We start from the raw sequence: 23,754 nt of genomic DNA, 5'->3' as shown, positions 1-23,754 counted from the left end.
AATCCATAAAGCTATTTTCACGAGAACAAGCGGAATTGACAGTTTTGGCTCTTGAATGACGAGGAAGTTCATCCATGACTAAAAGCTGGTCAGATGGTTTTGGGGGGTCACTCTGTGGGACTCTGCCAGAGCGGTGGACACTTCGCTGTAGCAGCGTGAGCTACACTGGGACAAACAGTTGAAATCGGAGGAAGCCAGCGGTTGAGTCGAGAGAGTTCCCACCTGGTATGGTCCACTTGTGTGTGTCCATCTCAGATGACGGTCCTCGGCTTGAATCGGTACAAAAGGGATCACCGAGGGGCTCACGGCGCCACGGCAGACGGGCAGCTAAGATGGCCACTATGCGACACGAGCCGGGAACCAGGACATCCTCCGCTCGACAGAACAGAGGCTCCTGCTCATCCACTGCCTCCTGCCCTGTCTTCTCAGGAAGCTACAGCGATCAAGAAGAGGAACCTCCGTTGAGACGGCAGTCCTCGCCTTTGATCAAAGGTCCTTTTTCCTCATCGGAAAAGAAGTCGCCACAAAGCTGTAAAGGTTCTCTCTCCAGCCTCCAGGGGTCTGTGAGCAGCCTACAGGGCTCTCCACCAAGCCTGAAAAGCCCTCTGCAGAGGTTCCAGGGCTCCCTGCCAAGCCTGAAGGGTTCTATTTTTCGCTTTAGGCGGCATTCGCTTGGCAGCCTGGAGAACTCCAGCCCCAATCTCAGTGAGGAGAGCATCAGTCCTGGCTTACAGGACCATGACGGCAGCTCCAGCGATGACGATGGCAGTTGGGACACCAACAGCTGGAGCTCAGGAGCCACTTGTCTCTACCGCACACCTGTCAAGCAAGAAGGTACCGAAGAAACTCCAGACAAGAAGTCCCCAGATGATGTGGCACAGCCGGAAATTATCTACCAAAACCTCATCTTCTCAAGCCCCAAAGCTGCCATTAGCGAGAAGACCTCAGTGAAGAAAGATCCAGGAACTCTGTGCTCTCCATCTCCGTCCGGCATGACCTCAGCTCAAAGGCAATCGGAGGAAGACCGGCGCAGGTTCTCCAATTTCCTCAACGAGGTGACCGGCAGGGTGATCAAATCTAAAAATGATCCACCCCAACAGAAGGTCACGCTGAGACATCGTAAGCTACCTCCACCACCGCTACCTCCAACAACTCCACTGCGCACCCCTCAGGTACCGCTGCTGTCAGCCCCAACACACCTGCCACCCTTTCCCTTCTCCTCCACAACAGGGTGGCACAGCTCCACCACCTCCAACCTTCACACCATTAAGGAGCACGAGACGAAAGTCAAGGTTTCTCCGTTCCACCAGTGGAGTAAGACTTTACCCAGCTGTAAGATTCTGGAGCCAGAGGACGTGCTGAGGAAGATTACCGGGAAAAGTCACTCCAGCTCACATCGAGATCTGGACCTGTTCACCAAGATACAAACACAACCGACGACTGGGAGGCTTTATCTCGAGACAGACATAGACAGCATCCGGAGACTTGATGACCTGGTGGCCAACGACTCCCTGGCAAAGGAGAAAAACCACACGGCTGTAGAAAAAAGTAAGAAGAGGGGGAAGAACCAGGCGTGGGAGAGGAATGGAGGTTTGGAAAAAGAGGACAAGAGATACGGGAATATGAGCAGGAGACACAGAGGGAAGGACGGAGGGGAGGAAAACAGAATATCAGATCGCAGCAGGGACAAGGACAAGAGGTTCGTCCAGGACAATTATGGGACTCTTCAACTATCCCCCTGTGATGTCTACTCCGTCCCCAGATGGCCAGAGGGATGTCCACAAACGTCCTACAGGTCCACGTCCCTGCCCAGAACCGTCAACTGCATCGTAAGTACTGAGTGTTATGGTCCATCGTTCAGGATTTGAGGAGATCTCATGACTTAGACTCAACTCTGAGGTAATTTTGTTCGTCTAAAAACTGAAACCAACTTGATTTTTCTGAAGAGAACGTTTGAATGAGCACACATGGATATGTTGAAGACAGTGAAGCAGGTCATATTTGATGAAGACTTTCCTGAATTTAGAACTTAAGAAGAGCAAACGACGCCCCAGTTCTTCAGTTTGTTTTGGAGGAATACTTAAATAGAGAGATAATCAGGTGTCAGAGTCAGAGCTTTCTGACCACTTGACATCTTCAGTTCTGCTGAGTCGGCTCCATGCTTACTTCTCATCATCATATAGCCTTCAGAATCATCGAACAGGCACTTGTTTTCCATTCCTTGGCCCAGACTGGCAAATTTGATAGTGCATCAGTCATGCGCCGCACACGAGGATGCTGCACTCCAGGATGAATGGAGATGATTGGAGGCTAGCCAGAGGGCTTGGAGAGTCTCATCTCCAAGTGTCTATTGTGGTAAGTGACAATACAGCTGTAGAGCTTATTGACAGGACGACAAGTCACTCCATTCTTGAGCGAAACACAATCTCAGAAGGACCACAGGCCACAAACGGCCAGAACATGGTCTGCGGCAGCTTCAGACACATTACACGCAGTGTTACAGTCCTCAGCAGTATCTCAGTACTACGCTACAGAAATAATAGTCATGCATGACAAAGTTGTGCCGGTTCGTTGCTGCTTGTGGAGAGGGTTCTCCAAACATTAGCCCAACAGTTTCCTCCTTCTTCAAATGCGCCATGAGGTGATCTACGGCTTCATTAGCGTCCTCCTGAACATCGCTCCGTCTCTCTGGACGGGATCCCGCCACACTTTTTACAAACGTCTCACCCGTCGAGCAAGAAAACACATTTATTTTCAGGAAAGTCGTTCAGAGAAACAAAGAATTTGGGGCTGTTAATAATTCAGTGTTGCCTTTGTGTTGTGTTTGAGCCTGAGGCTGATACACAACTCTCTGAAAAGTACACAGCAGCCAGCAGAGAGGAGTCAGACGCTCATCTGCTCACAACACAGTCAACAGCTGAGTCTGAGCGGAGCTATCTTGCTAGCAAAGCCACAGAACTGAGAGATGACTTGTGTTGTTTGGCGAGTCAATACGGACAAAAACGAATCCAGTTGGAAGAGATGTGAAGTCACTGAATGTTACTTTCAACAGAAGCTGCCAAGCAAATGTCCTCTGGAAAAAGCGAGCTCCACAAAACGTGGGGTGACCTTCTGTGAGGACATGAACAAGACCAGCTGTGGACACGTGTCCTGCTTGTCTTGAACCACACCATCAGCAGTGTCTCCCCAGGAGCACTCCATAGATCACACAGAAGCGTCACACACGTCTCACACCCACGCCGTCTCACACTGCAGATTATCAGTCAGCCACGCCTCCGGGTCTCCCCCTTCACGGAGGGGAGATGGGATGGACAGAGGGGGGATATGTGAGCGTGATGCTGTATGAGTCATCCTGTCGTATGGGCTGCAGTGACTGAAACACACAAACACCAGCTGCTGTTTCCACCTAGTGACCAACCACAAGCATCATTACTCTCCGATCTTCGCAGCAAACAGTTGAATCTGACCAAAAGTTCAGGCCCAGTCTTCAGTCATGCAGCACTGATCCAACAATTCATCAAGCAGGAGCGAGGTGACTCCTCTGACTTCATAGGAGGTCCTGAAGAATCACTTCTCCACGTGAGATCCCTCTATATACTCGTGCGATGCTCCTCTTACTGGACATGTTCCATCCAGCCTGCACTCTCTTCTTCACCTCCCCTTTTCTCCGTCCACAAAACTTGATCTATTTCCACTCCCTAATATTCACTCTTGCTCCTGCCTCTCTCTCATTCACACATGTATCGTCTCTTTAATTCGTGACTCCCTCTATCTTACACCACTCCTCCACACTGTCACAACAACTCACTATATCATCAGCAAACGTTGAGGTCCATTTAGACTCCTCCCAATCCTCATTTGTCAGTCAGAAGATTTCAACCCTGATGCAATCCTGGTCTCAACTTGAAGCCCTGTCACACCTCACCACCGTCCTCATACTAGTCTAGAGCCACCCTCACATACTTCTGTGAGCTTAAGCGAAATCTCACATATTTTTTACATCTTTAAAAGCCATTCTAGGTCACCATGAGATTCGCTGTGTTACAAGAGTCCCCCCATCTGCCATATGACTGCCAGATAACATGATTTTGGGGGTGGCGGGTGCCTCCCTCGGTGCACTCCGGCGTTGAGGTTCAGTGATTGGTTCTGCACCAGAAGCATGAATGTGAGTGAATGCGGTTCATGAATGATGCAGCACACAAACAAAGAGCAAACAAAGCCATTGCTGTCACTGGACTGACGTGAGGCGGCGCCGCCACACGTGTCACTGTTGCTCCTATACGTGTAGGGATGGAGGAGGAGGGGGGGGGTCTCAGTGGTTGTGCAGAACGCAGCGTTTTTCTGTCATCTCTTCTCGACCGGTCGACGTCACGGAGCAAACACTCACCGACGCTTGTGCTTTTGTGTTGCAGCAGGAGTCGGATGGAGAGATGCAGCGTGACACCAGGTGAGATGCTCGTGCCTGCTCACCTCCGTGGCTCCCCCTCCTCCCCCTGCTTCATTGAGCCCCCTCCCCTCCCCTCTCTCTCTCTCCCTCCCTGCCCACTTGCTCGTCTCCAGTCAGAATCACACCAGTCGCTCTGTGAACGAGAGAACTGGCACGTGAACGTCGTGATCAGGGACGATGAGGCGGCGAGAGAGTACACGGTAAGATAACAAAGCACGTGTGTGTGTGAGAGAGAGTGTGTGTGTGTGTGTTCGAATGGGTGGCCCGTTTGCTCAGGGATTTGTTCAATTTCATACAGCGTACTGGTGCAGCATCTGAGTGCTTACAAAGCTGAAGACGCCAACACTGCAAGTGAAACGCTACCATAGCCGAAGTGCTAGAAGGCTGAAGAGCTAAAGTGCTGACGTGCCAAAAGTGACTCGAACATTGTGCTAACATTTTAGTTCATCTTTAAGTGTGAGTGACGACACATCAATCTCTGAATGTGTGTTCAGTGAGGCTGGAAACAATAAGATCAGAGTGAGCCTCACAAGGCTTTTCAGTCCACTTTGATGTGCTCCATCCGTCTCCACAGTCTCTGGTGCATGAGAATAGATCGGTCATCTTCTTCATTCATCAACTTTCCCTGGCATCATTCTTCACCACAGCAAAGGCGAGCAACATAGCACACTAGCCAGTTTGGAGCAGCAGTTAGCAACTAAGCAGGCAAACTGGTTGCACAAGATCAGAGATATAACTCTCTTTAGAGAAAGAGTTCAGTCATCCAAGGGAGACTCGATACAGGACCACTGCTCCAAAAGAAGCCAGTGGAGGTGCATGGGCTTCTTGTAGGAGGGATGCCAGAGTTCTACCAAGAGGAAGCCCTGGGAAAGACCAAGGAGAGATGTCTCTCACTTGACTTGGAATGCCTCCGTATGGAGCAGCCTGGGCTTCTTGACTTTGGCTGCTGCCCCCACAACGGACTGACAGGCCAATCGGAAGTCAGAATGATCTTGCATATCTTAAGACCAAAGCATTTCCAGCTGTACCTGGGAGCCACAAACACAAACTTCGGATCACACCGTCATGCTCTCGATCAGATTATCAGACACAACATCATCTATCATCTTGGCAGCTGCAGTGCCGTCAGGCAACACAACTCCAGTACCAGAGTGCGCGGGTTCAAAGCTTCGGAGAACATGACCACAACACTGGTGGACTCTCCATGGCTGCTGTTCTTTGAGGCTGCTGCTCGCACACATCCCGACTACCACACATAATTGCAGCCGCGAGATCGGATTAACCTCTGCGCGTCAGAATTACACTTTGCTAATGTGCACCTGAAGGCAACGGCGGTTCCTGTCACTCTGCACCATGTCTGCCGGGACCTGAAGCCCAGGGCCGTCTGCGCAGATGCCGAATGTGACCCAGGGGAAGACTCTGGAGGATGATGGGCTAAAACAAAAAGAAAAAAACAACAACTTTTATTTCGTCTTTATCACAACAAAGAGCTCTCTTTAACTTTAGCTCCCGGGATACATTGGTTTGACTCATAGCTCATAAAATACCCCTCCTTTCATACTCTCTTCTTATAAACAAACTCTAAATATACATGACTATAACATGACATCATTCCGAGTATTATTGCTTTTTTTATTTCTTTCAATTTATGCTTTCAATGTTTATCACATGTACTGGTCTAAATACTGTTTGCCTTTATTTCAAAACTTGGAACATCCCACACATTTCAACTGCTTTAGAGTGTCGAACCGTACAAATGTACACTTCAGTTTAGACTTCATGAAATAAACACCTGAGGAAAGGGTCACCTGAACGTTGTGCAACATTAGCATATGGTTGCTAGGCTACAAACTGACACGTCAATGGAAGCAAGTGTTAAAAAGCACCACCTCCTTTACATTTTCAACGTCAACCAAGACGTTCCAGCACCCGTTGTAAATGAAAACAAGCCATTTAAACGCGATAAGAACGGACATAAAACAACTTTATACCGTTGATGCCGCAGGTGTCTTCTTCCGTTGATGCGTTCAAATGGTGAAAAAAAACGCCAAGATTGAAATCTAAACATTGTCCGTCACTGTGGTCCTAAAATATGTCAGGACTAGCGTGTGTGTGGTTTTGGGATCAGATCCAAACTTAGTGTGTTGGTTTCATTCCTGGAACAGAACCAGTGGCGACCCACAACGCAACACAAAGAGCAGTGTGGCGTCAAAAGCGGGATTTGCAGTTGGAGCTGGTCGGGAAGTCCCGGCGGGTTTTTGGACGGTGGATTAGCGAGGAGGGGATGAGGAGCTCAGACTCGACTGCCAGTTTTAGGACGCACAGAACTGAGACGTTGGAGTGGTTTCACTGAAACTGGGACATGATTGTAGCTGGGAAAATGTCTGAGGAAAGTTGATCATTTTCAATGCTCATGACCTCTGAACTCTCAGCTCGAGCTTCTAATCTACAGGTCCGAGTTGGTCACTGCAGCAGACTTACTACATGTAAATGACTCATTCACTCCAACACCATCACCAGTTCATTGAATTACTCATATGTTCACTTAGTCATGGCCACTGACTAACTCGCATGTTTTCATTCACATGTTACCTCTTCACCTCACTGTTGAAGAACATTCACTCATCCTGCTCCCTCACCCCCTCAGTCAGTCAGAGACCTGTTGGTTTGATCATGAATGGAGTGTTACAGTAGTGTGTGTGTGTGAGTCGGTCTGCACGCGGCCGATAAGAACCAGAACCGGCAGCAGCAGCAGCTTCTTTGTGTCCACCGAGTCAAAAAGCCCAAGTCTGCAGCGAGAGATAGGTTTTTCCAGTCGACCACATTAACACTCATTTAGCGCCGAACACGCGGTCAAGTGGTTCCGGTCGAGCGGCTGCAGGTGTTCACACACGAGGTGCTCATCAGCAGGTTCAGACTCGTGGCGTTGTGTGGCGGGTTCGTGCGCTCGAGCATCTCGCTCTCTGGTCGTGATGTAGCAGTTGCCATGGCAACAGAGTTCACCGTCCATCTGTCTCTCCGCTGACCCGTCTTTCACTCCGCTTACCTGTTAGCACTCCAGCTACATGAGCACCTGAGTGAGTGGGTGTGTTTGTTTTTTGTGTGAATGTCCGGCTGCATTTGTGTTTACGCTTGTTTAAACCAAGTGAGTTTGGATCTGAACTACTTTCTTTCTCTCTCACCAGGATCTCCTCCAAAACCCTCCCTCCACTCTGACCCCTCCAGGCCAGACTTAGCGCTCTGGCTCAGCCCTGACTCACTCACTCACTCATACAGTCAAATATGAAAAAGATCTACATCGGGAAAACAGCGCTGAAATCGCAGAGAAATGGTGGGAAACACAAGCGAGGGTAAGAGTGCCGTGACTCCATCATCATTATGACCACCTCATCTTCAGCTGGCGCCAAGATTGACACGGACAAACCCCATCTCATGGCCCTCCACCAACTTGTCTGTCATTGTCATCCCAGACCTCTGTTTTTTTCATGGCTTGCCTCTGTCCAAATGAGCAAGAGGATGAGATATAAGACTTACCATTGCGCGTCACTTTAGTGTGTCGTGTGTGTGTCTCCAGCTCACTGCACGACCACAAGGACGACCTGCGCAAGCATCTCTCGTACACAACGCACAAGCTGGAGATGATGGAGACGGAGTTCGACTCCACGCGACAATACCTGGAGACAGAACTGCGGCGGGCGCAGGAAGAGCTGGAGAAGTTCTCAGAGAAACTTCGCAGGTCAGTGGCCCAGAACATCAACTTCACCGTCTTGTCAAACTTGGTTTAAAAAAAACTTTGTTCACTCGTTGTTTTTCAGGATCCAGAGCAGCTATGCGGCTCTTCAGAGGATCAACCAGGACCTGGAAGACAAGATGCTACAGACGGTGAGTGAAGACCAAAATGTTTTTCGTAACAGGAACCCGAGAAAAAATGTGGAACCAAAGATCTTAAGCTTTTTTTTATTGAAAAATGTGAGTGACTATTTACACACATGACTGACAGGTTTACAGTCCAAACTCTGCTGTGCGTGTCTGGTCCTCAATCGTCACTGCAGGAATGGTTCTGGCGAGAAAAAGAAAAGAAAGTTAGAGTGAAATGAAGAATGAGTGTGAACAGTCAAAGTCAATAGAAGAGCAGAGAGAATCTGACTCTGCAACGTTCCTCTGGTGTTCCTCTTGGTTGGTGTGCTCCACTTATATGTGTGAATTTCAAACAGCTCGACTTCGGGGACTCGCTGGTGTTGCGCTTGCTTTGATGTCGTGTGACATTTTGGGGTCAGGAAACGATCTTTGCCGAAGACGTCAAACGCCAGTTAAAAGTTTTGCGATGGGCATCGACACCATGACCTGCCCACATGCACTGAGAGGGTCCGCGCTGTCCAGGAAAATCGCTAGCGAAGCTTGAGTCAGCAGGCGCAGTTCAACAACAAGCTAGGCACAAGGCCTCCCCTACTCTGTTGCCGAGTAGATTTCACCACCGCTGCTGAGTTTTGAAAACATCTGAATGTTTCCTCTGCAGTCGCAGCACCACGAGGAGGAGAAGCGAGCGCTGAGTCGGGAAATCATCGTCCTCAACAACCACCTGATGGAGGCGAAGATCACCATCAACAAGCTGCGAGAGGACAACGTGAGTTCTCCTCAACCGTGACGTCACCCAGGTGGGATCGAGGGCAAAAGTTATAGCAAGAGTCAGATCCATCCAGCACTTCTGGCAAGATAAAAACCTTCACTATCAGACAGTAGAGAGTGTTCCGGCTCCAGCAGCAGCGGGAACTCTGAGCTGGCGCTGTTGGGCAGTGATTAGTGCGGATCAATGAGCGGGCCGGAAGTTCAATCTGGGGCGACATTGATCTGCGCTTGGAGGGAAACCGACATGTCAGTCATCAGTTGCAGCGCCATAGGTCACGTCTAACGGACCCAAGCCAGAGAGGAGAGTGCAGCTCCGGGGTCAGCAGGAGGGGGAGGTCCATTTTACGGCGGCACAGATAAGGATGAGCTACTCCACATTTGAGCTGGATTATGAACAGAGAGAGTGAAACTTTTTCCAAACATAGTGTTATGTGATGGACAAGTGAGCTGTCCAGGGTGTCCCCTGGCTGGCTGGGATAGAAGACGTCTTGACTTGAACCGAAGACTATATAGTCTCTGACAACATGTTGAGCCTGAGCTAGCGATTGAACAGTTGTATGTTACTGACCTAAAAACCTGACACTGAGCTCATCTCTGTAACAGGATGTCTTCAGGAAAGACTGTAACCTGGCGGTGCAGCTGCTGCAGTGCTCCAAGTCCCAGCACAGGGGGCACAAGATGTCGGAGGTGAGTTCTGACATGGCTGGATTCTTTGAAGGTCCAGAAGGTTCAGTTAACCTGGGCAGTTTGGACCCTGAAACTCCTCTGGTTTTACACACAGGACATCAGTGAGACTTAAAGAACTCGAAGTGCCAAAAGCTAGATCCTGAAGAACAAGAGGAACTAGATGAGCTCCCACAGTCTATGCTTGTTGATCTTCTCGATAGAGTTTTGGGGTCCGACTGCCCAGGCCACAGAGGTCTAGGATCCAGAGTCCAAGTGTAATTTGTGGAAAGAGTCGCTCTGGCGATTTGCCTCTGGGTTCTTGTGTGTTGAACAGTGACTCAAAATCTGGACCTGGGTCATTTGGAAGTGTTGACTGTGCTGACACAGTCATCGGCAGAGACAGGATCCTGGAGCTCCCTGTACTGATTTATCAGCAACAGAAGCGGGTCAGAACGGGTTCCTGCGGGCCTGAGAATGACAGCGGCTCCGTCTCACATAATCATGAACGGAGAACTTTGATCAAAGCGCGGCGCAACTCTGACAGCTCCGAGCGCTTAAATAACCAGCTACAGGAATAATCCGTCTTCTCTGAGCGGAACCGGACCTGTTGCTGGCGGTTTCGCGCGCTAATTAAGATGAGCTGGATAACGGCGAGCTTGCCGCCGGCTGGCACAGCTCACCTACTTTCCCTCTTGACTGCAGCAGAGCTAAAAATAGCTCCACTTCAAAATGCAGCTTGTTTCTTCGCTGTCGCTTTTTAATCCCACTGTGACGTCACAACCGTCCACCTGCAGCTCCCCGGAGAGCGAAACAGGATTACGACCTTGTTGGCTCCCTCTAACCCCGGCTAGCTTTCATCGGTGATGAGCAAGAGAGCGCTAATTGACAGGGAGATTCCTCAAAAGAGCAGATGGATCATTGTGTCTAAAAATAATGCTCTCAGTGCTCAGAACAAATATGTTGACCTTGGACCATCAGCAGCTGAAAAACAAAGCCATATAGTATTGTTCCTTCACCAGCACAGCAGGTCTCTGATGCAAATAATCGGTTGATCTACGTTAAACAAAATGTTGACATGAATAATAAATAAATAAAGAACAACTCCTCTGTCAAGAAATCTAAATAATGAGGGAGAGTCACTTGTACCAGGGCGTCGTTGATCAACATCATGTTCCGAAGATCCAGACTCCTCAATAGTCTCTTCACGTCGCTCCCTTTAAATTCATCTTCTCTTGCTTTTATGTTGGTGCCGCAGGTCCATTAGCACTATTCCTTCAGGACTCTAATCTCTGGTTCTGCTTTAATTTGCTTTTAAAAGGCGGTTCGGGGCCTCACAGGGGACTCGGCTCGCTAATGAACTTGTCACAAAAACAACCGCTTTATCTTTCCATCCATTTGCTTTCTTCGCCCGAGCCAGACCAGGCCGGCCTGCGGCCACTTGAATAACTTGTCAGATTTGTATCAGACCTCAGTTTGTGTCCCAAAATGACGCCTTTGCTCCTGTCTTTCTGATGCAGCTGCCTCTGGACCTGCAGGAACGTATCAGTACCCACATGGAGAAACACCACCCAGCCAGCGAAGCCACGGTCCCTTCGTGTCACTCTGTCTACCCGGACGCGGTGCCAACGTCCATCATCGCCAAAGTCTTGGAAAAACCAGAACCTGGTCGAAGCTGCCCGTCTACCCGCTCCACAAGCCCGAGGCCACATGATAGCGATTTTCTCACAGTAACAGGAAGCACTGACAACCTTAATCGGCGTATTATCTACAAGAATTCTGACTTGTACTGCAGCGATACCGCTCTCTATTGCCCAGAACGGTGGCATGACTCGGAACGAAGGCAGAGCATCGACCTTCACAGCACTGGGCTGCATGAGCTCAATGCCCAAGACTCAATTGATAGCAACCAGGATGAGGAGGCGTACCCCTCTGGGAGTTTTTCACACCATGAGCCGGCTTCCTCTTACCATCAGGATGAATTTGGGACTGGTAGTCCCCCGGTCTCCAGTTCCTATTCCAGCTTCAGTCTCGCTTCAGATGAAAAGGATGGAGTCACTGGTGGGTGTCCACGCACCCGTAGTGGCACCTTTTCCTCCTCCCACCAGGGACTGTACATGGACTGGCGTGATGGCGGGAATAGCGAGTGCGAGCATAAAGGCACGTCATCGTATGATAAAGAGATCCCTGGCTTCCAAAAGTCTCGTAGCATCCAGCACATGGTGGCACCCAGAAGTCCGCAAAAAGGGACCTTGCCGTCCTATACGCGAACGGCTTCCTGTTTTAGTGAACCATACCACTCCAGTACACCCCGACTACCATCCTCACACAGCATGGGCTCCACGACTGGGTTAGCTCAGGCATCTGGTAGTGGTCTGGACCTCACGGAGGATGAGCTGAGCAATCACTGGAGGCAGCTGAGCGTGGAGGATATCGCCATGCTAGCGGCCTCTTATGGTAACATAGCTGGGCGGGTCTCGCCATATAGTTTCTCAGAGTGCCATATTGCAATGGCTCCCTCTAGCAAGGTGAAAGAGTCCCTCTACAGCTGCGTCCAGGAGGGAGATGACGTCTTCCAAGGTCGTATACTGGATGATTGTTTTGGGACTCGCTCCGGTTCACCAAGCCACGGCCCCAAAAAACCACCACTCGAGCCACGGAAAAAGAAACAACCCCCCACAATGTATCGCGCTAAGGAGGACAGCCAGGACTCGGAATCAGGACCAGTCCTCTCCGGGACTGAGAGAGACAGTGGCGCAGTATCAATGATAACCAAGAAGGACTATGCAAGTGCTGGCAGCTCAGGAGACTCTCTAGACCAATGCTCCTTGGAAGCGTCCAGTCTTCAGCACTACCCAAGTCCTCGACCAGCTGTCCGTCCGCGGCCCAGCTCGGCTCTTACGGTTGGTCCCGCGCTCCCGAAGAAGACCTCTCCTAGATACCAAAAATTTGGCAGCACTGGGCTTACGAGGAAAGACAGTTTGACGAAAGCGCAGCTTTACGGAACACTGCTGAATTGAAACTACGAGTTTACTTATGCATGACGACGTTTGTCGCACCGGCGACCGCATCCGTACTGTGACCAAGGTTTTGACCGTCGTTGTTATGTATCCTAGCCATGGCACGTTCTCTGTCTGCAACACTTAGTGCTATTGTGTGTTACGGTACTGTGCTCCTGTCCGAATCCTGAACCAGACCCACACTGCATCCAAAGACCTGTTTACAAATAGTGAACTTTTCGTCAGAGACAAATATGACGCAGGGACACCTTGTTATTTAGCCTGCAACCAGATGTTATGGGCTGATCGTTCCTCAAGGGTTTCTAGAGATCCTCATAAAGCCCGGTGCCAAGACCAAATAGGGTTTGAATAGAATACTGAAAAGTGCGCACTGACCACAAATGGGTCAGACAGAAACCATATACACAAAATGTACTGAAAGAATTTTGTAGTTTCTCTACAGTCAGATACGACTTGTTGATAGTTTCATGTTTTCCGACTTCTGCACTTGTTCCATGTCGAAGAACGTGTTTCCGATCACTGTGCTTCTGTGGGAACATCAAACCAGCAAGGAATTCCGATCACAACTAAGCTCCCTTGTGGCCGTGGCTCCACCAGCCACAGGGGAGGAGCTCTGTTCCTCCACTTGGAGGACGAAAACATTAAATTCCAATGGTGATCTGCACAGCGATAGATTTTTTTTATTTTCATACCAGAATCTGATGCTGCCTGTTTCCCTGGCACCCGGACACTCGTGACTTCAGCCTTAACACCCTTTAGTGCACGGAATGTTCTTTTACAGCATGTAGACGAAGAAAACTGTGTATTAACTATTTAGCTGCTGTGACGTTAGTGGATGTTTACGACTATGGTTCACTACTTCCTGTTTCTGATGGTTCTGTAGAAAACAGGACGTTCCAAATGTCGCATGGATAATTCTGTTTTGGTAACTAGCGCATTAAGCTAGCTGGGTTCTTATTCAAGAGTGAATGGACACCAAAGGAGTTGAATCTAGAATTAGGTCAGCAGCGGCATGTTTGGAGGTTCTTTGATGGAAACAGATTATAGATTTAGGTTTATTTTTTTCCCCTTTTTTGTTTATTTTTTTGATGATTTCTGAGGCTTTCAGGGTGTCATTCAGACTTCTAGTAAGATTTCCGTTCTGGTCATAATGTTTATGGCAAGAGTTTTTGGTTTGATGGTATAAGGACAGGCATGGTCCATTATCAAGCAGAGACCAACAACCGGAGAACCAGGGATACTTTCTTTAATCGAGTGTTTTGTCGCGAATGTTTTCTCCCAACATTCATGGCGACCAAGTTCACTTTCTTTCTAGATCTACTTTCGTAAACATTTTTCACCGAGTTCATTTGTTAACTTTTCTACAGTTTTCTGTTTGAATGCTAACATGCTAACAGTTAGCAGAACTAGCTGCATACAAGCAAAAGTAAACTGCGTCAGTCAAGTGACTCTGAAGTGTGGATCGATGACAAAATGTACAAGGAAGTGATCTTTCAAAGATGAGTTGACTCATCTTCTCATTTGGACCAGAGCTCTGGTCTGGTTCCGATCCGACAGTGGAATTGTGAGCGGCAGAGTTCGGTGCATGACTGTGGTTCTGTTGTTTGTTTAAGAATAAACTGAGTGTTGGTAAATAAACAACTGTCGGAGGGAGTTATTTGGCATGTGTGAGTGCGTCTGTGTGTTGTCACTCACATCTGTTCAGGATTTCCGTCTTTGAGAGTCTTCATGTGACTCGTTGCAACAGTTCTGCTTGTGAGGTGAGCAGGAACAAATCAGAGTTCAGGCCCAGACCTTGACCTCTCCAGTCCAGTCACTTGATGCAGTGGTGCCTGGCAGAACAGGGTGCAGTGCGACGCTCAGACAGGGCTGCCGATGTGCCATGAGGCTGTGCAGCAGGCGGCCACTGTGGTAGTCATAGAAGTGGACCGAACCGGTGGAGGAGCCAGACGCCAAGACCGACCCATCAGGAGAGAAGTCGCATTGCACCCCGTAACCCTCCACCTGCGGGAATCAAAATAAATGTAGGTGATGTGCTGTTGCCATGACAACATGAGTCACTAACATTTGGGTGATACACATACAGATACATTGCTATAGTATGTTTGATGTCAACAATTCTGAAGCATGTGTGTACATGAATGTGTCATCTATGTGTTGTGTGATCAATGGAACTGCAACTGCCAACTTGTGACACGATTACGTATCCATCATTCTCCCAGAAGCCCCAGTCACCATGGTAACCGACCTTGTGACCTTCATACTGGCGCCTCTTGTTCATCCTGAACGGTCTCAGCGAGGAGAACACGGCGAGGTAGTTCCCGTTAGTCTGAGCCACAAACACGTCATCCACCGGGTGAAGAGCCAGACTGGGACACGTGTACCGCTCCTGTTGGGGAGTGGAGCTTCTGTTAAACAAGTCCATCGATCCAGACAGAAGCAAGTGTGAGTCTTCACGTGGTAGATCTGGTTGGAGAGCCGGGCAGTGGTCTCGTAGTCCCAGGCGATCAGGGTCCGGTCTGCTGAGTCTCTGCTGACACAGTCAGAGCTGCTGATGAGTTCTGATCCTCCTCTGAGGAACAGCAGGTCCAGAGTCTGCTGGACCGCCGCCCGGTAGACCTTCACCACCTGAGGACCGGCGACAGTCCATTAGTCTAACCACACATCTTTCTTCAGAGTCCAGCTGGTCCACATGAAGATGAGACGCTAACAAGCCAAACCAGCGATGTAAACATTAGCTTGTTTGTGCTTATTCTCCAGAGGCAGTGGTTTCATACGATGACATCACTTTTCATCTCTGTTTGTGTAGAGAATCATGTTATTTTCTCCCCGCGGTGCGAAACAAACAGCCCTGAGCTTGGACTGACAGGCGCCACAGACGCTTCTGGAGCTCCTCGCTGAAACACTTGACACCACCCTCTGCTGCATTAGAGGGAAGAAAGTTCCGCAGGGCAGAGATCTGAGGGTGGGGGTCACGGGGGAGAGGAGAAGACTTATTTACCCGAAAATTTGTAGACTGATGACAGAATGCTCAAGTGTCCTCGGGTTGTTTATTAGTTTGACTCCATGAATAAAACTGCAAAAATAAACCTCAGATAAATGCCAGCCTGCTAGGTTCATGAGGTTCACTTTCATTTTCTGCAGCTGTATTCCTTTAAAGATGAAGAAATGCAACAGAAGCGAACAAGTTAAAGACCACTTATGCAACTAAAAGTGTGTGTACCTTGTTGCAGCGAGAGTCCCATGCCTGGACTGACGGACTGTAGCCTCCACACACGGCCACTGAGGGGGCGCCGGGGTGAAGAGACACACACATCACCTTGAACTGGTTGTCTAGCTTTACTATTTGCTGGCCTGCGCGCACACACACACACACACGCACACACGCACACACGCACACACACACACACACACCATCAGTCCCTTGTGTGTTGAATAAAACATTTCTGCTCCAGAATCTTTCGTGAAGCAGAAAAATGATGCTTCAACCGTAGCAGGGGAGGAGGAAGAATAGGAGCAGGACGTAGAAAAAAAAAGGAAAGCAAGAAATAGAACAAGATGAAAATGAAGTGTGTTGCGCCTCCGAAAACTCTGTTGTTACCTCATGACCCAACCGACCTAAAACTGAAAACTTCTCAGACACCGTCACAGCAGATGTTGATGAGCAACGCCCTCTCTCTCTTGTAGGAATTGAACCTCAACAGAAGCACTGAAGCTTGTTAACCACAATGGTGACATGAGCTTCCTGTTACAGACTGAAGTGAGATCCAGTGGTGTCTCCCGTTATTGATCAGCGCTCAGACAATTATCCCGAAGCTTCATCGACAGGACTGATGTTCACCCGCCCCGGGGCGAGGGGAGAGGGACGGGGGGGAGACCACCACTGCTCTGCTGGGCAGCGTAGATGAATGCAGATGAAGCAGGAGGACAGAGGCAGAACATTGTGACCACTCTCTATCTGTCTTTTCGCCAACCCCCACACTGTCTTACTAAGTCTCTTTCTTCTTCGCTCACTCTCTTTTGATGGGTCTCCACTCACTTCTCTCCCCCACATTCTCCCCGATGTGCACTCTTCATCCTCTCCTTGTGTTTCTCTCTCCCGCCATACTCACAGCCCCCCAACACCCATTCTTTCTTCCTCGCACGGTCATTGTTTTGTGTGCACGCCTTTGTCACAGAGAGTGCGTTCTAAAAATAGCCCTCTGCCTCTAAATATACCACAACAGACGAATTCCTGTCTGAGCTCAGACTTGACAGTCGTCACTGTTAGTGGTTCTGGGGCGACTCGAACGGCCCTTGAACTCAACTGCGACCTGCGTCAGGACATCCACACCAATTTGTGTCTTCAGACCCTCACCAGTCTCTACGTCCGTGATGGCAGCTGTGTTGTCGAATGAGCCGGTGACAAGCTGAGTCCCACAAGGAGTCCAACAAGCGTCTCTCACAGCTGCGGAGTGCCCCGAGTAAACCCTCCGACATTGTCCGCTCTCCACTCCGTCCCACACCTGAAACGAAGAGGTGACGTTGAGAGCTCCCCGGCGCTCTGGTCTGAGCTCAGGGACCTTCACAGCTTCTGGGCTGTGGAATCATTAAATAATAGAACACAAGCGGGCTTCTAGGGTTCTGGTTCTGCTTTCATCATGAGCAACACCAGCTCGCTGGGTCAGATTTTGAGCAGATACCAGTGTAGTCCAGACACAAGACAAGACATTTGTGTGATATGTTTTCTTTAGAGAACGTTAGTACTGATGGCAGAGCAAGAGCTCAGGAGTCTCTCACCTTGTAGGTCTTGTCCATGGACGCTGATAGCAGAAGGTGGCTGAACTGAGGCACTGGACACCACTGGATGGTGTTGACTGCCCCCTGGTGGCCACACATGCTCCTCACAAGTCTCCTGGGAATCTCTGCTGCTCTTATCTCTCGTGTTAGTTGAACCGCAACTCTGTCTGACACCTGAGATAGGACAGGCTCATCCCCAGAAAGGACCGGTTCTTCAGCAGGAGCCATGACGTCGGAAGCTTTGACAAGTCTCTGTCTCTTGGGGATGTACGGTCGCACGCAACCGGGTCTCTTCATACTGGAAGCGGGAGTTTCAAGGACACTCTGGGGGACCTGCAGGTCACAGCCCATCTTCTGAGAAGACCACAGAGGGCCATGAGCAGAGCTCATCGGAGAGTTCATGCGGACAGAACCTTCCACCACAGGAGGACCAGCAGAGATGAGAGGACCCAAAGAGGGAGGGTTGAGAGACGGCTGTGGGCTCTGTGGTTCATCTCTCAGCTCACACTGTTCTTGTCCTCTCGAACCAAAGCCGTCTTCCTCATCTGAGTCCTCGTAGGCCACAAGTGAGGTCATTGTCACGTGATTCTGTGAGGAAACCAACCAAGAGTCAAGACATCAGAGACAAACAGGGTGAGATGGCGACATGTAGTGGTCGATAGCCAGAACTGAAGGCAGAAACAAAACTATTGTCTTTTAAAACGAAAATACTCTTTTTTTAAACACGACGAATCAGTTATTTCAAATGAAATCTCTAAAATCTAACAGGCTGTACATACGACGACAACAATAAAACATGAAATCCAGTAAACCATATCAGATTAAACACAGAATTCAGTGTTTAAATCTTTACGAAATAAACATTCAGTTCAAGATCATCATCATCAAGATCAATTAATAACGTATTGGACACATTTTCCTTGACTTCGAGGCGTATATAAATTAATTATGGTTGATTTATTGACAGTTATTTGAGACAAGGTATAAGAATATGAATAGACTCTGTATTTTGTGAGAAAAAAAATACATAAAAAATAAAGTACAGCAATGATAAAAAGTATATTTATAATGCATTCATATTACTTGAAACATTAAAATCCAAACAATCAGAGGAAATTAGATCAGAAAATCAATAAAATGTAGAGTGACGTCTCATTACAGATTCCAGTTAACAGCGTATTTAATACATAACGAATAATGACAGCAATTCAGATACATACAACTGAAATGAAAATGAGACATTTCACTGCCTAACACTTGAGAAATCGGTGCAAACAGAAATGCACAGCAACAGATAAGTCAGTAACAAACGTGCACATTACAATTACTAACGGCTTCACAACGAATTCGCGTTAAAAGTTCGTCTTACCGCTAATCGCCGACTTTCTCGTTTAATAGTCAACACTGAGTGCACTTCCGTGATCCGCTGGTCGTCCAAAACAGACCTTCAAAATAAAGCACGGTTATCAATGTTAATTAACAAATGTGAGTGCGAAACAGGCGTGCACTTTTACTTTGAAAGGTCTGACGAGACCAAATAGCTTGTATCCGCCTATGAATATGTTTTATATTCACTGTCACTCCGTCAATTTTGCGGTCCCAAAAACACTCGACATATACATGTTTTCGTTTAGATATAAATACATATATTTTATCACCTCGATATTAGTTAGCTCAGAGGACCTCAGCCAAGCGGAACTTGTTTTTATCAGCGGAATGATTAACGGGGACATACTAGACGCCAAATGTGTCCGGGAGAAGACGTCACATCCGGCAGTAGCGATCGTAATATTTGAAACCTTTACTGAAACTTTTACTACCACACACGAAGCATTTTTTGTGAGCAAAACGCAGCCAGATAGTTTTCCAAGCATGGGTCTGTTCTGCCATATGTAACTCGTTAATCGACACATATCTTTTTCGTAATGCGTTGCTGTCGATTCTGATTTTGGTGCGATGGCAAATAAAAATAACCCGTACATGTCAGTCAACGTCAGACCAGGAAGTAGAACATATGCTTGGCAAATTACCTGCTTGATAGACATAATCTTTTGTAATATAAATCTTTCACGCCGGGTAGAAAATACCATTTAATCCTTCATTTTAAATTGCATTCAACCATTAAAAAGTAAAAAAAATAATCAGATTGCGAGTGCCGGATATGACGTCACCGCCCGCCCACATGAACAAGCAGACACATTCGGTATCCACACCGGCTGATGCAAGTTGAATGACTAAATATCCCAAAGGTGCGGACAGTCAGTGTCTCAAATCAAGTACTGTGAATGAATTAATGTTGCATTGTACGTGTCGGTTGAGTTCTAGTGTGTTGTGATTCGCGTCGCGGTGCCATGTGGGGGGTTCACTCAACGTTAACATATGTCGGCGTCATCGCATCACGTCACGCTGTTGATATGTGTTGTTTGTGTTAGCATCTTTAGTGAGAGGATGACGGAGTGCCAGGGTGACGGAGCCCCGAGCCCGATGGAGCTGTACGAGAGCGTGACAGCTCAGGGGGAGAAAGTCAGGAGCCTGAAGACCGCTAAAGCCGAGAAGGTAGGAGCTGCAGTCGTCTTCTGTTGCGCTTAAATGAAGATCCAGTTCATTCATGAAGACCAGTTCAACCTTGAGTTCCCTGTTCATGCCCAGGTTCAATCGCTTTCATTCCATCTGTAATAAATGTCAGGTTAATTACATTCTATTACATGAATGCTGTTTTTTTGCCTGTTGAGGGCGCTCAAACACATCTTTTTTATCTACTTTATCACTCATTCACTCGCTCAGCATTATTTTTATGTGATCACTTTCTGCATGTTTAGTTATTAATGTTTACATCTGTACAAGGTCAAGTAGGAGGCGAGAAACTTCCATGTGTTGCCATGGTGAATCATGTAATCTAGGTTCTATTCCGCCGGATCAACTTTGACTCAAGGTTGTTGTTGGTCTCGTAGGTCACGCGGCTTCGCTAACCAGCTTTCAGAAACAGGCCCATGGATTTCTCAAGAATCTGTGCGCTACAGGAATGACTTTCACTCTCACCCATATCATAACTGTGCACCTTTGTTTATGGTTGTGTTGGTCTGACAAACCCTACAGGCTGAGGTGGACGCGGCAGTGCAGTCTCTGCTGAAGCTGAAGATGGACTTCAAGCGGCTGACCGGGCTGGACTACAAGGCTGGGAGTCCCCCGCCCGAGAACTGCACCGCTGCCAGCGATGGGAACTGTTCTGCAGAAGGAACAGACGAGGACACAGTGGACCCGTGGACCGTTTCCACCAGCAATGCTAAAGGAGTCGACTACGACAAACTCATAGGTGAGCGACGACCCTCTGTTGCTGCTGTTGACATGTTTGTAATGTGTCTTCTGTTCAGTACGATTTGGCAGCTCTAAAATAGACAAAGAGCTGATCGACAGAATAGAGAAGGTGGCAGGTCAGAAGCCTCACCGCTTCCTGCGCAGAGGAATCTTCTTCTCTCACAGGTCAGTCGACTCTCACATGTGGATCAGTGGAGTCTGTCGTGGGCTGGTATCATCAGTACTTGCTGCTTTGACAGAGACATGCATCAAGTTCTGGATGCGGTGGAGAAGAACAAGTCCTTCTACCTGTACACCGGTAGAGGTCCCTCATCTGAAGCCATGCACATGGGTCACCTGATCCCTTTCATCTTCACCAAGTAAGTGACAGTCTCACCAGCTGCCCAGGGTCCTGCACAAATGCACTCATGAAGGAGTGTTGGTGTCCCTCAGGTGGCTGCAGGAGGTGTTTGACATCCCTCTGGTGGTGCAGCTGACCGACGACGAGAAGTATCTGTGGAAGGATCTGAGTCTGGAAGAGTGCCACCGATTTGCTGTGGAGAACGCCAAAGACATCATCGCTTGTGGATTTGACGTCAACAAAACCTTCATCTTCTCAGACCTGGACTACATGGGGTGAGGACGGACTCATCCGGTTTTGTTTCTGCAAGATCTTTCCGGTGTTGACCACCGTCTGTTGTCTCCTTCGCTCAGAGCGTCGCCCAGCTTCTACAGGAATGTGGTGAAAGTCCAGAAACACGTGACCTTCAACCAGGTTAAAGGAATCTTCGGCTTTGGTGACAGCGACTGCATCGGTGAGGTTTGGAATCCTGGGAAACACACAAACTTGTTGACATAAGTTTCATTCGGTTTGAAGTCACTACTGGGAAATAACTCTGACTTCTCTTCCAGGTAAAATCAGCTTCCCAGCCATCCAGGCAGCTCCGTCCTTCAGCAGCTCTTTCCCTGAGATTTTCGGAGGACGGAAGGACGTCCAGTGTCTCATCCCATGTGCCATCGATCAGGTGAGAGCTACGCCATAAGCTACGCCTCCACCTGACCCCGACTTACCGACCACTCTGTGACTCTAGGATCCGTACTTCAGGATGACCCGGGACGTTGCCCCCAGGATCGGCTACTCCAAACCGGCGCTGCTGCACTCCACCTTCTTCCCGGCCCTGCAGGGGGCACAGACAAAGATGAGCGCCAGCGACGCCAACTCTTCCATCTTCTTGACCGACACGCCCAACCAGATCAAGAACAAGGTGAAGAGCAGAAGGAGGTCCTGTTTAAGGCAGTTGTTAAAGATCTTTGTCAGAACCAGACAAACCCGCCTAATGTGGAGGTTCTGATCTAGTCGAAAACACAAAAATCCTTTTCAATAAAAAGCAATTTTTTATTCATATTGAAATCACGATTTAAGAGTTAGTTTTTAATATATTCTCACGCTCCTCACAGATCAACAAGTACGCCTTCTCCGGGGGGAAAGACACGGTGGAAGAACACCGCAAATTTGGCGGGAACGCTGACGTGGACGTCTCCTACATGTACCTGACCTTCTTCCTGGAGGACGACGAGGAGCTGGAGAAGATCAGACAGGTGAGTAAGATGAGGTTTCCCGCCCTGACATCATCACCATCCTCACCGAGTGGCTCCCTCTGCAGGACTACACCAGCGGCGCGATGCTGACCGGCGAGCTGAAGAAGATCCTGATCAAGACGCTGCAAACGATGATCGCCGAACACCAGGAGCGACGCAAACACGTGACCGAGGATACAGTCAGGCAGTTCATGACCCCACGACCTCTGAACTTTAACTTGTAGCCACAGTTGATCAAACATATACATTCTGTCCCCGATCGTGAAATCTGGCCTGAGCTCAGGTGTGTGTGTCGTAGTGTCACACACACACATGCTATAATCATGCACTTTGACCTCATCGTGTGTTTGTTCATCGGCGCTGTGACATTAAAAGTGAAGAAGACACAAAGTTCCTGATGAAGAGTGAGAACAGAGACTTGCATGCTAACACAAACCCAGTACCAGTCTGTGGGACGACAACACCAGTGCTGCGACCCAAACACTGACGCCAACAACAACAAGAAAGATATGCTCCGACACACCTAAATCATGACACTCCTGTACACACGCTACTACTGTGCAAGAGAGTTGCTTCATAATAGAGCTAGTTACACAATAATGACACACGCATAATCCAGTTAGGAAGATCTGCTGTGGGTTGGCTCAGTTATCCGCCCAAAACAAACAAAGCACTTCTCAGTCACGTGGCAGCAGCGAAGAGTGGGAGTGACATGGCAGAAATTGAACCACTGTGGTGCTGTGAGGTGGCCAAGACATTCCCCAGCTAGATGGTCCAGACAACCTCCACTGTGTGATATCGGATATTGTGCCACCAACTGGCCGTGAAGCAGAAGCTTCTGAGGGCGACCAAGCTGCACTCACATTTTTTTTTGTTTGTCAACTCGAGTCCACTTGTAAACAAGACTATGAGATAATGCAACACAACAGTATTTACTCAACAATCGTTCAAATAACTGACTTAGAAGTGACAGAGCTAGCAAGCTAACATGGCTAAGTGCATTAGCTACGGACAGAAATCGAAACGTACACTAAATATGCCACGAAATACAAGCTTCATTTACATTAAAATGACTAAAATTGTATTGCCTTACTCGCTCGGAAAGATAAAAACTGTACTGAAACGTGACGCCACTCTTCTGCACAGTTTTGTCGCGGTTTATTTTGGAGGGTTAAATATTGCTATAACATTAGGCTCATTTGCAGATTTCAACGACTCATCACGCGTATGTGATGGGATTTTGTCACCTGTATTAGCTCAATTTGTTTAGTCTCGTGTTTCGAATCCAGTTTATTAAAACATTCTGCAGTCATTGATCTGGTCGCA

The 23,754-nt window shown here is 48.4% G+C and overlaps 3 protein-coding genes across 10 annotated transcripts; 2 read left to right on the top strand and 1 right to left on the bottom strand.

Annotated features, from left to right (window-relative positions):
* On the top strand, window positions 1-14,410 carry LOC128747818 (uncharacterized). Of its 3 annotated transcripts, XM_053846007.1 has the most exons (8): window positions 1-1,699; window positions 1,763-1,829; window positions 4,416-4,447; window positions 8,022-8,183; window positions 8,263-8,329; window positions 8,964-9,071; window positions 9,677-9,760; window positions 11,257-14,410. In XM_053846007.1, the coding sequence occupies exons 1-8, from the start codon at window positions 228-230 to the stop codon at window positions 12,754-12,756; spliced, it is 3,492 nt and encodes a 1,163-aa protein (XP_053701982.1). In that variant the 5' UTR covers window positions 1-227; the 3' UTR covers window positions 12,757-14,410. The 3 variants fall into 3 exon arrangements, with proteins under 3 accessions (XP_053701982.1, XP_053701981.1, XP_053701980.1); XM_053846006.1 differs by having other exon boundaries at window positions 1-1,829; XM_053846005.1 differs by having other exon boundaries at window positions 1-1,829; window positions 4,413-4,447.
* wdr25 (WD repeat domain 25) lies at window positions 8,391-22,353 on the bottom strand. Of its 5 annotated transcripts, none has more exons than XR_008412712.1 (10): window positions 21,901-22,353; window positions 21,139-21,659; window positions 18,905-21,077; window positions 17,536-18,123; window positions 17,114-17,261; window positions 15,980-16,110; window positions 15,214-15,384; window positions 15,005-15,145; window positions 14,452-14,760; window positions 8,391-8,507 (listed from the first exon to the last, which is right to left on the bottom strand). XR_008412712.1 is itself a non-coding variant. In XM_053846011.1 (9 exons), the coding sequence occupies exons 4-9, from the start codon at window positions 18,109-18,111 to the stop codon at window positions 14,539-14,541; spliced, it is 1,389 nt and encodes a 462-aa protein (XP_053701986.1). In that variant the 5' UTR covers window positions 18,112-18,123; window positions 18,905-21,077; window positions 21,139-21,659; window positions 21,731-21,894; the 3' UTR covers window positions 13,452-14,538. The 5 variants fall into 5 exon arrangements, 1 of the variants encoding a protein (XP_053701986.1); XR_008412711.1 differs by lacking the exon at window positions 21,901-22,353 and adding an exon at window positions 21,731-21,894; XR_008412714.1 differs by lacking the exon at window positions 21,901-22,353 and adding an exon at window positions 21,731-21,894 and having other exon boundaries at window positions 18,905-20,205; window positions 21,227-21,659.
* Window positions 19,699-23,754, top strand: LOC128747819 (tryptophan--tRNA ligase, cytoplasmic). Of its 2 annotated transcripts, none has more exons than XM_053846008.1 (11): window positions 19,699-19,784; window positions 19,968-20,091; window positions 20,632-20,848; window positions 20,907-21,015; window positions 21,090-21,209; window positions 21,283-21,465; window positions 21,544-21,644; window positions 21,742-21,854; window positions 21,921-22,094; window positions 22,288-22,428; window positions 22,494-23,754. In XM_053846008.1, the coding sequence occupies exons 2-11, from the start codon at window positions 19,984-19,986 to the stop codon at window positions 22,650-22,652; spliced, it is 1,425 nt and encodes a 474-aa protein (XP_053701983.1). In that variant the 5' UTR covers window positions 19,699-19,784; window positions 19,968-19,983; the 3' UTR covers window positions 22,653-23,754. The 2 variants fall into 2 exon arrangements, with proteins under 2 accessions (XP_053701983.1, XP_053701985.1); XM_053846010.1 differs by having other exon boundaries at window positions 19,731-19,784; window positions 19,977-20,091.

The sequence above is a fragment of the Synchiropus splendidus genome, chromosome 16, assembly GCF_027744825.2.
Source record: "Synchiropus splendidus isolate RoL2022-P1 chromosome 16, RoL_Sspl_1.0, whole genome shotgun sequence".
NCBI lineage: Eukaryota > Metazoa > Chordata > Actinopteri > Syngnathiformes > Callionymidae > Synchiropus > Synchiropus splendidus.
The sequence above is the reverse complement of the archived record's forward strand: the minus strand, read 5'-3'. Positions and strand labels throughout refer to the sequence as shown.

Coding starts and splice junctions, on each gene's coding strand:
- LOC128747818 (XM_053846005.1), top strand. CDS start 228: ATGGTCCACTTGTGTGTGTCCATCTCAGATGACGGTCCTCGGCTTGAA. Junction 4,448..8,021: donor GAGATGCAGCGTGACACCAG/GTGAGATGCTCG, acceptor GTGTGTCTCCAG/CTCACTGCACGACCACAAGG. Junction 8,330..8,963: donor AAGACAAGATGCTACAGACG/GTGAGTGAAGAC, acceptor TTTCCTCTGCAG/TCGCAGCACCACGAGGAGGA.
- wdr25 (XM_053846011.1), bottom strand. CDS start 18,111: ATGACCTCACTTGTGGCCTACGAGGACTCAGATGAGGAAGACGGCTTT. Junction 17,262..17,535: donor CCATGGACAAGACCTACAAG/GTGAGAGACTCC, acceptor TCTTCGTTTCAG/GTGTGGGACGGAGTGGAGAG. Junction 15,146..15,213: donor TCTCCAACCAGATCTACCAC/GTGAAGACTCAC, acceptor ACTCCCCAACAG/GAGCGGTACACGTGTCCCAG.
- LOC128747819 (XM_053846008.1), top strand. CDS start 19,984: ATGACGGAGTGCCAGGGTGACGGAGCCCCGAGCCCGATGGAGCTGTAC. Junction 20,849..20,906: donor CGACTACGACAAACTCATAG/GTGAGCGACGAC, acceptor TCTTCTGTTCAG/TACGATTTGGCAGCTCTAAA. Junction 21,210..21,282: donor ATCCCTTTCATCTTCACCAA/GTAAGTGACAGT, acceptor GGTGTCCCTCAG/GTGGCTGCAGGAGGTGTTTG.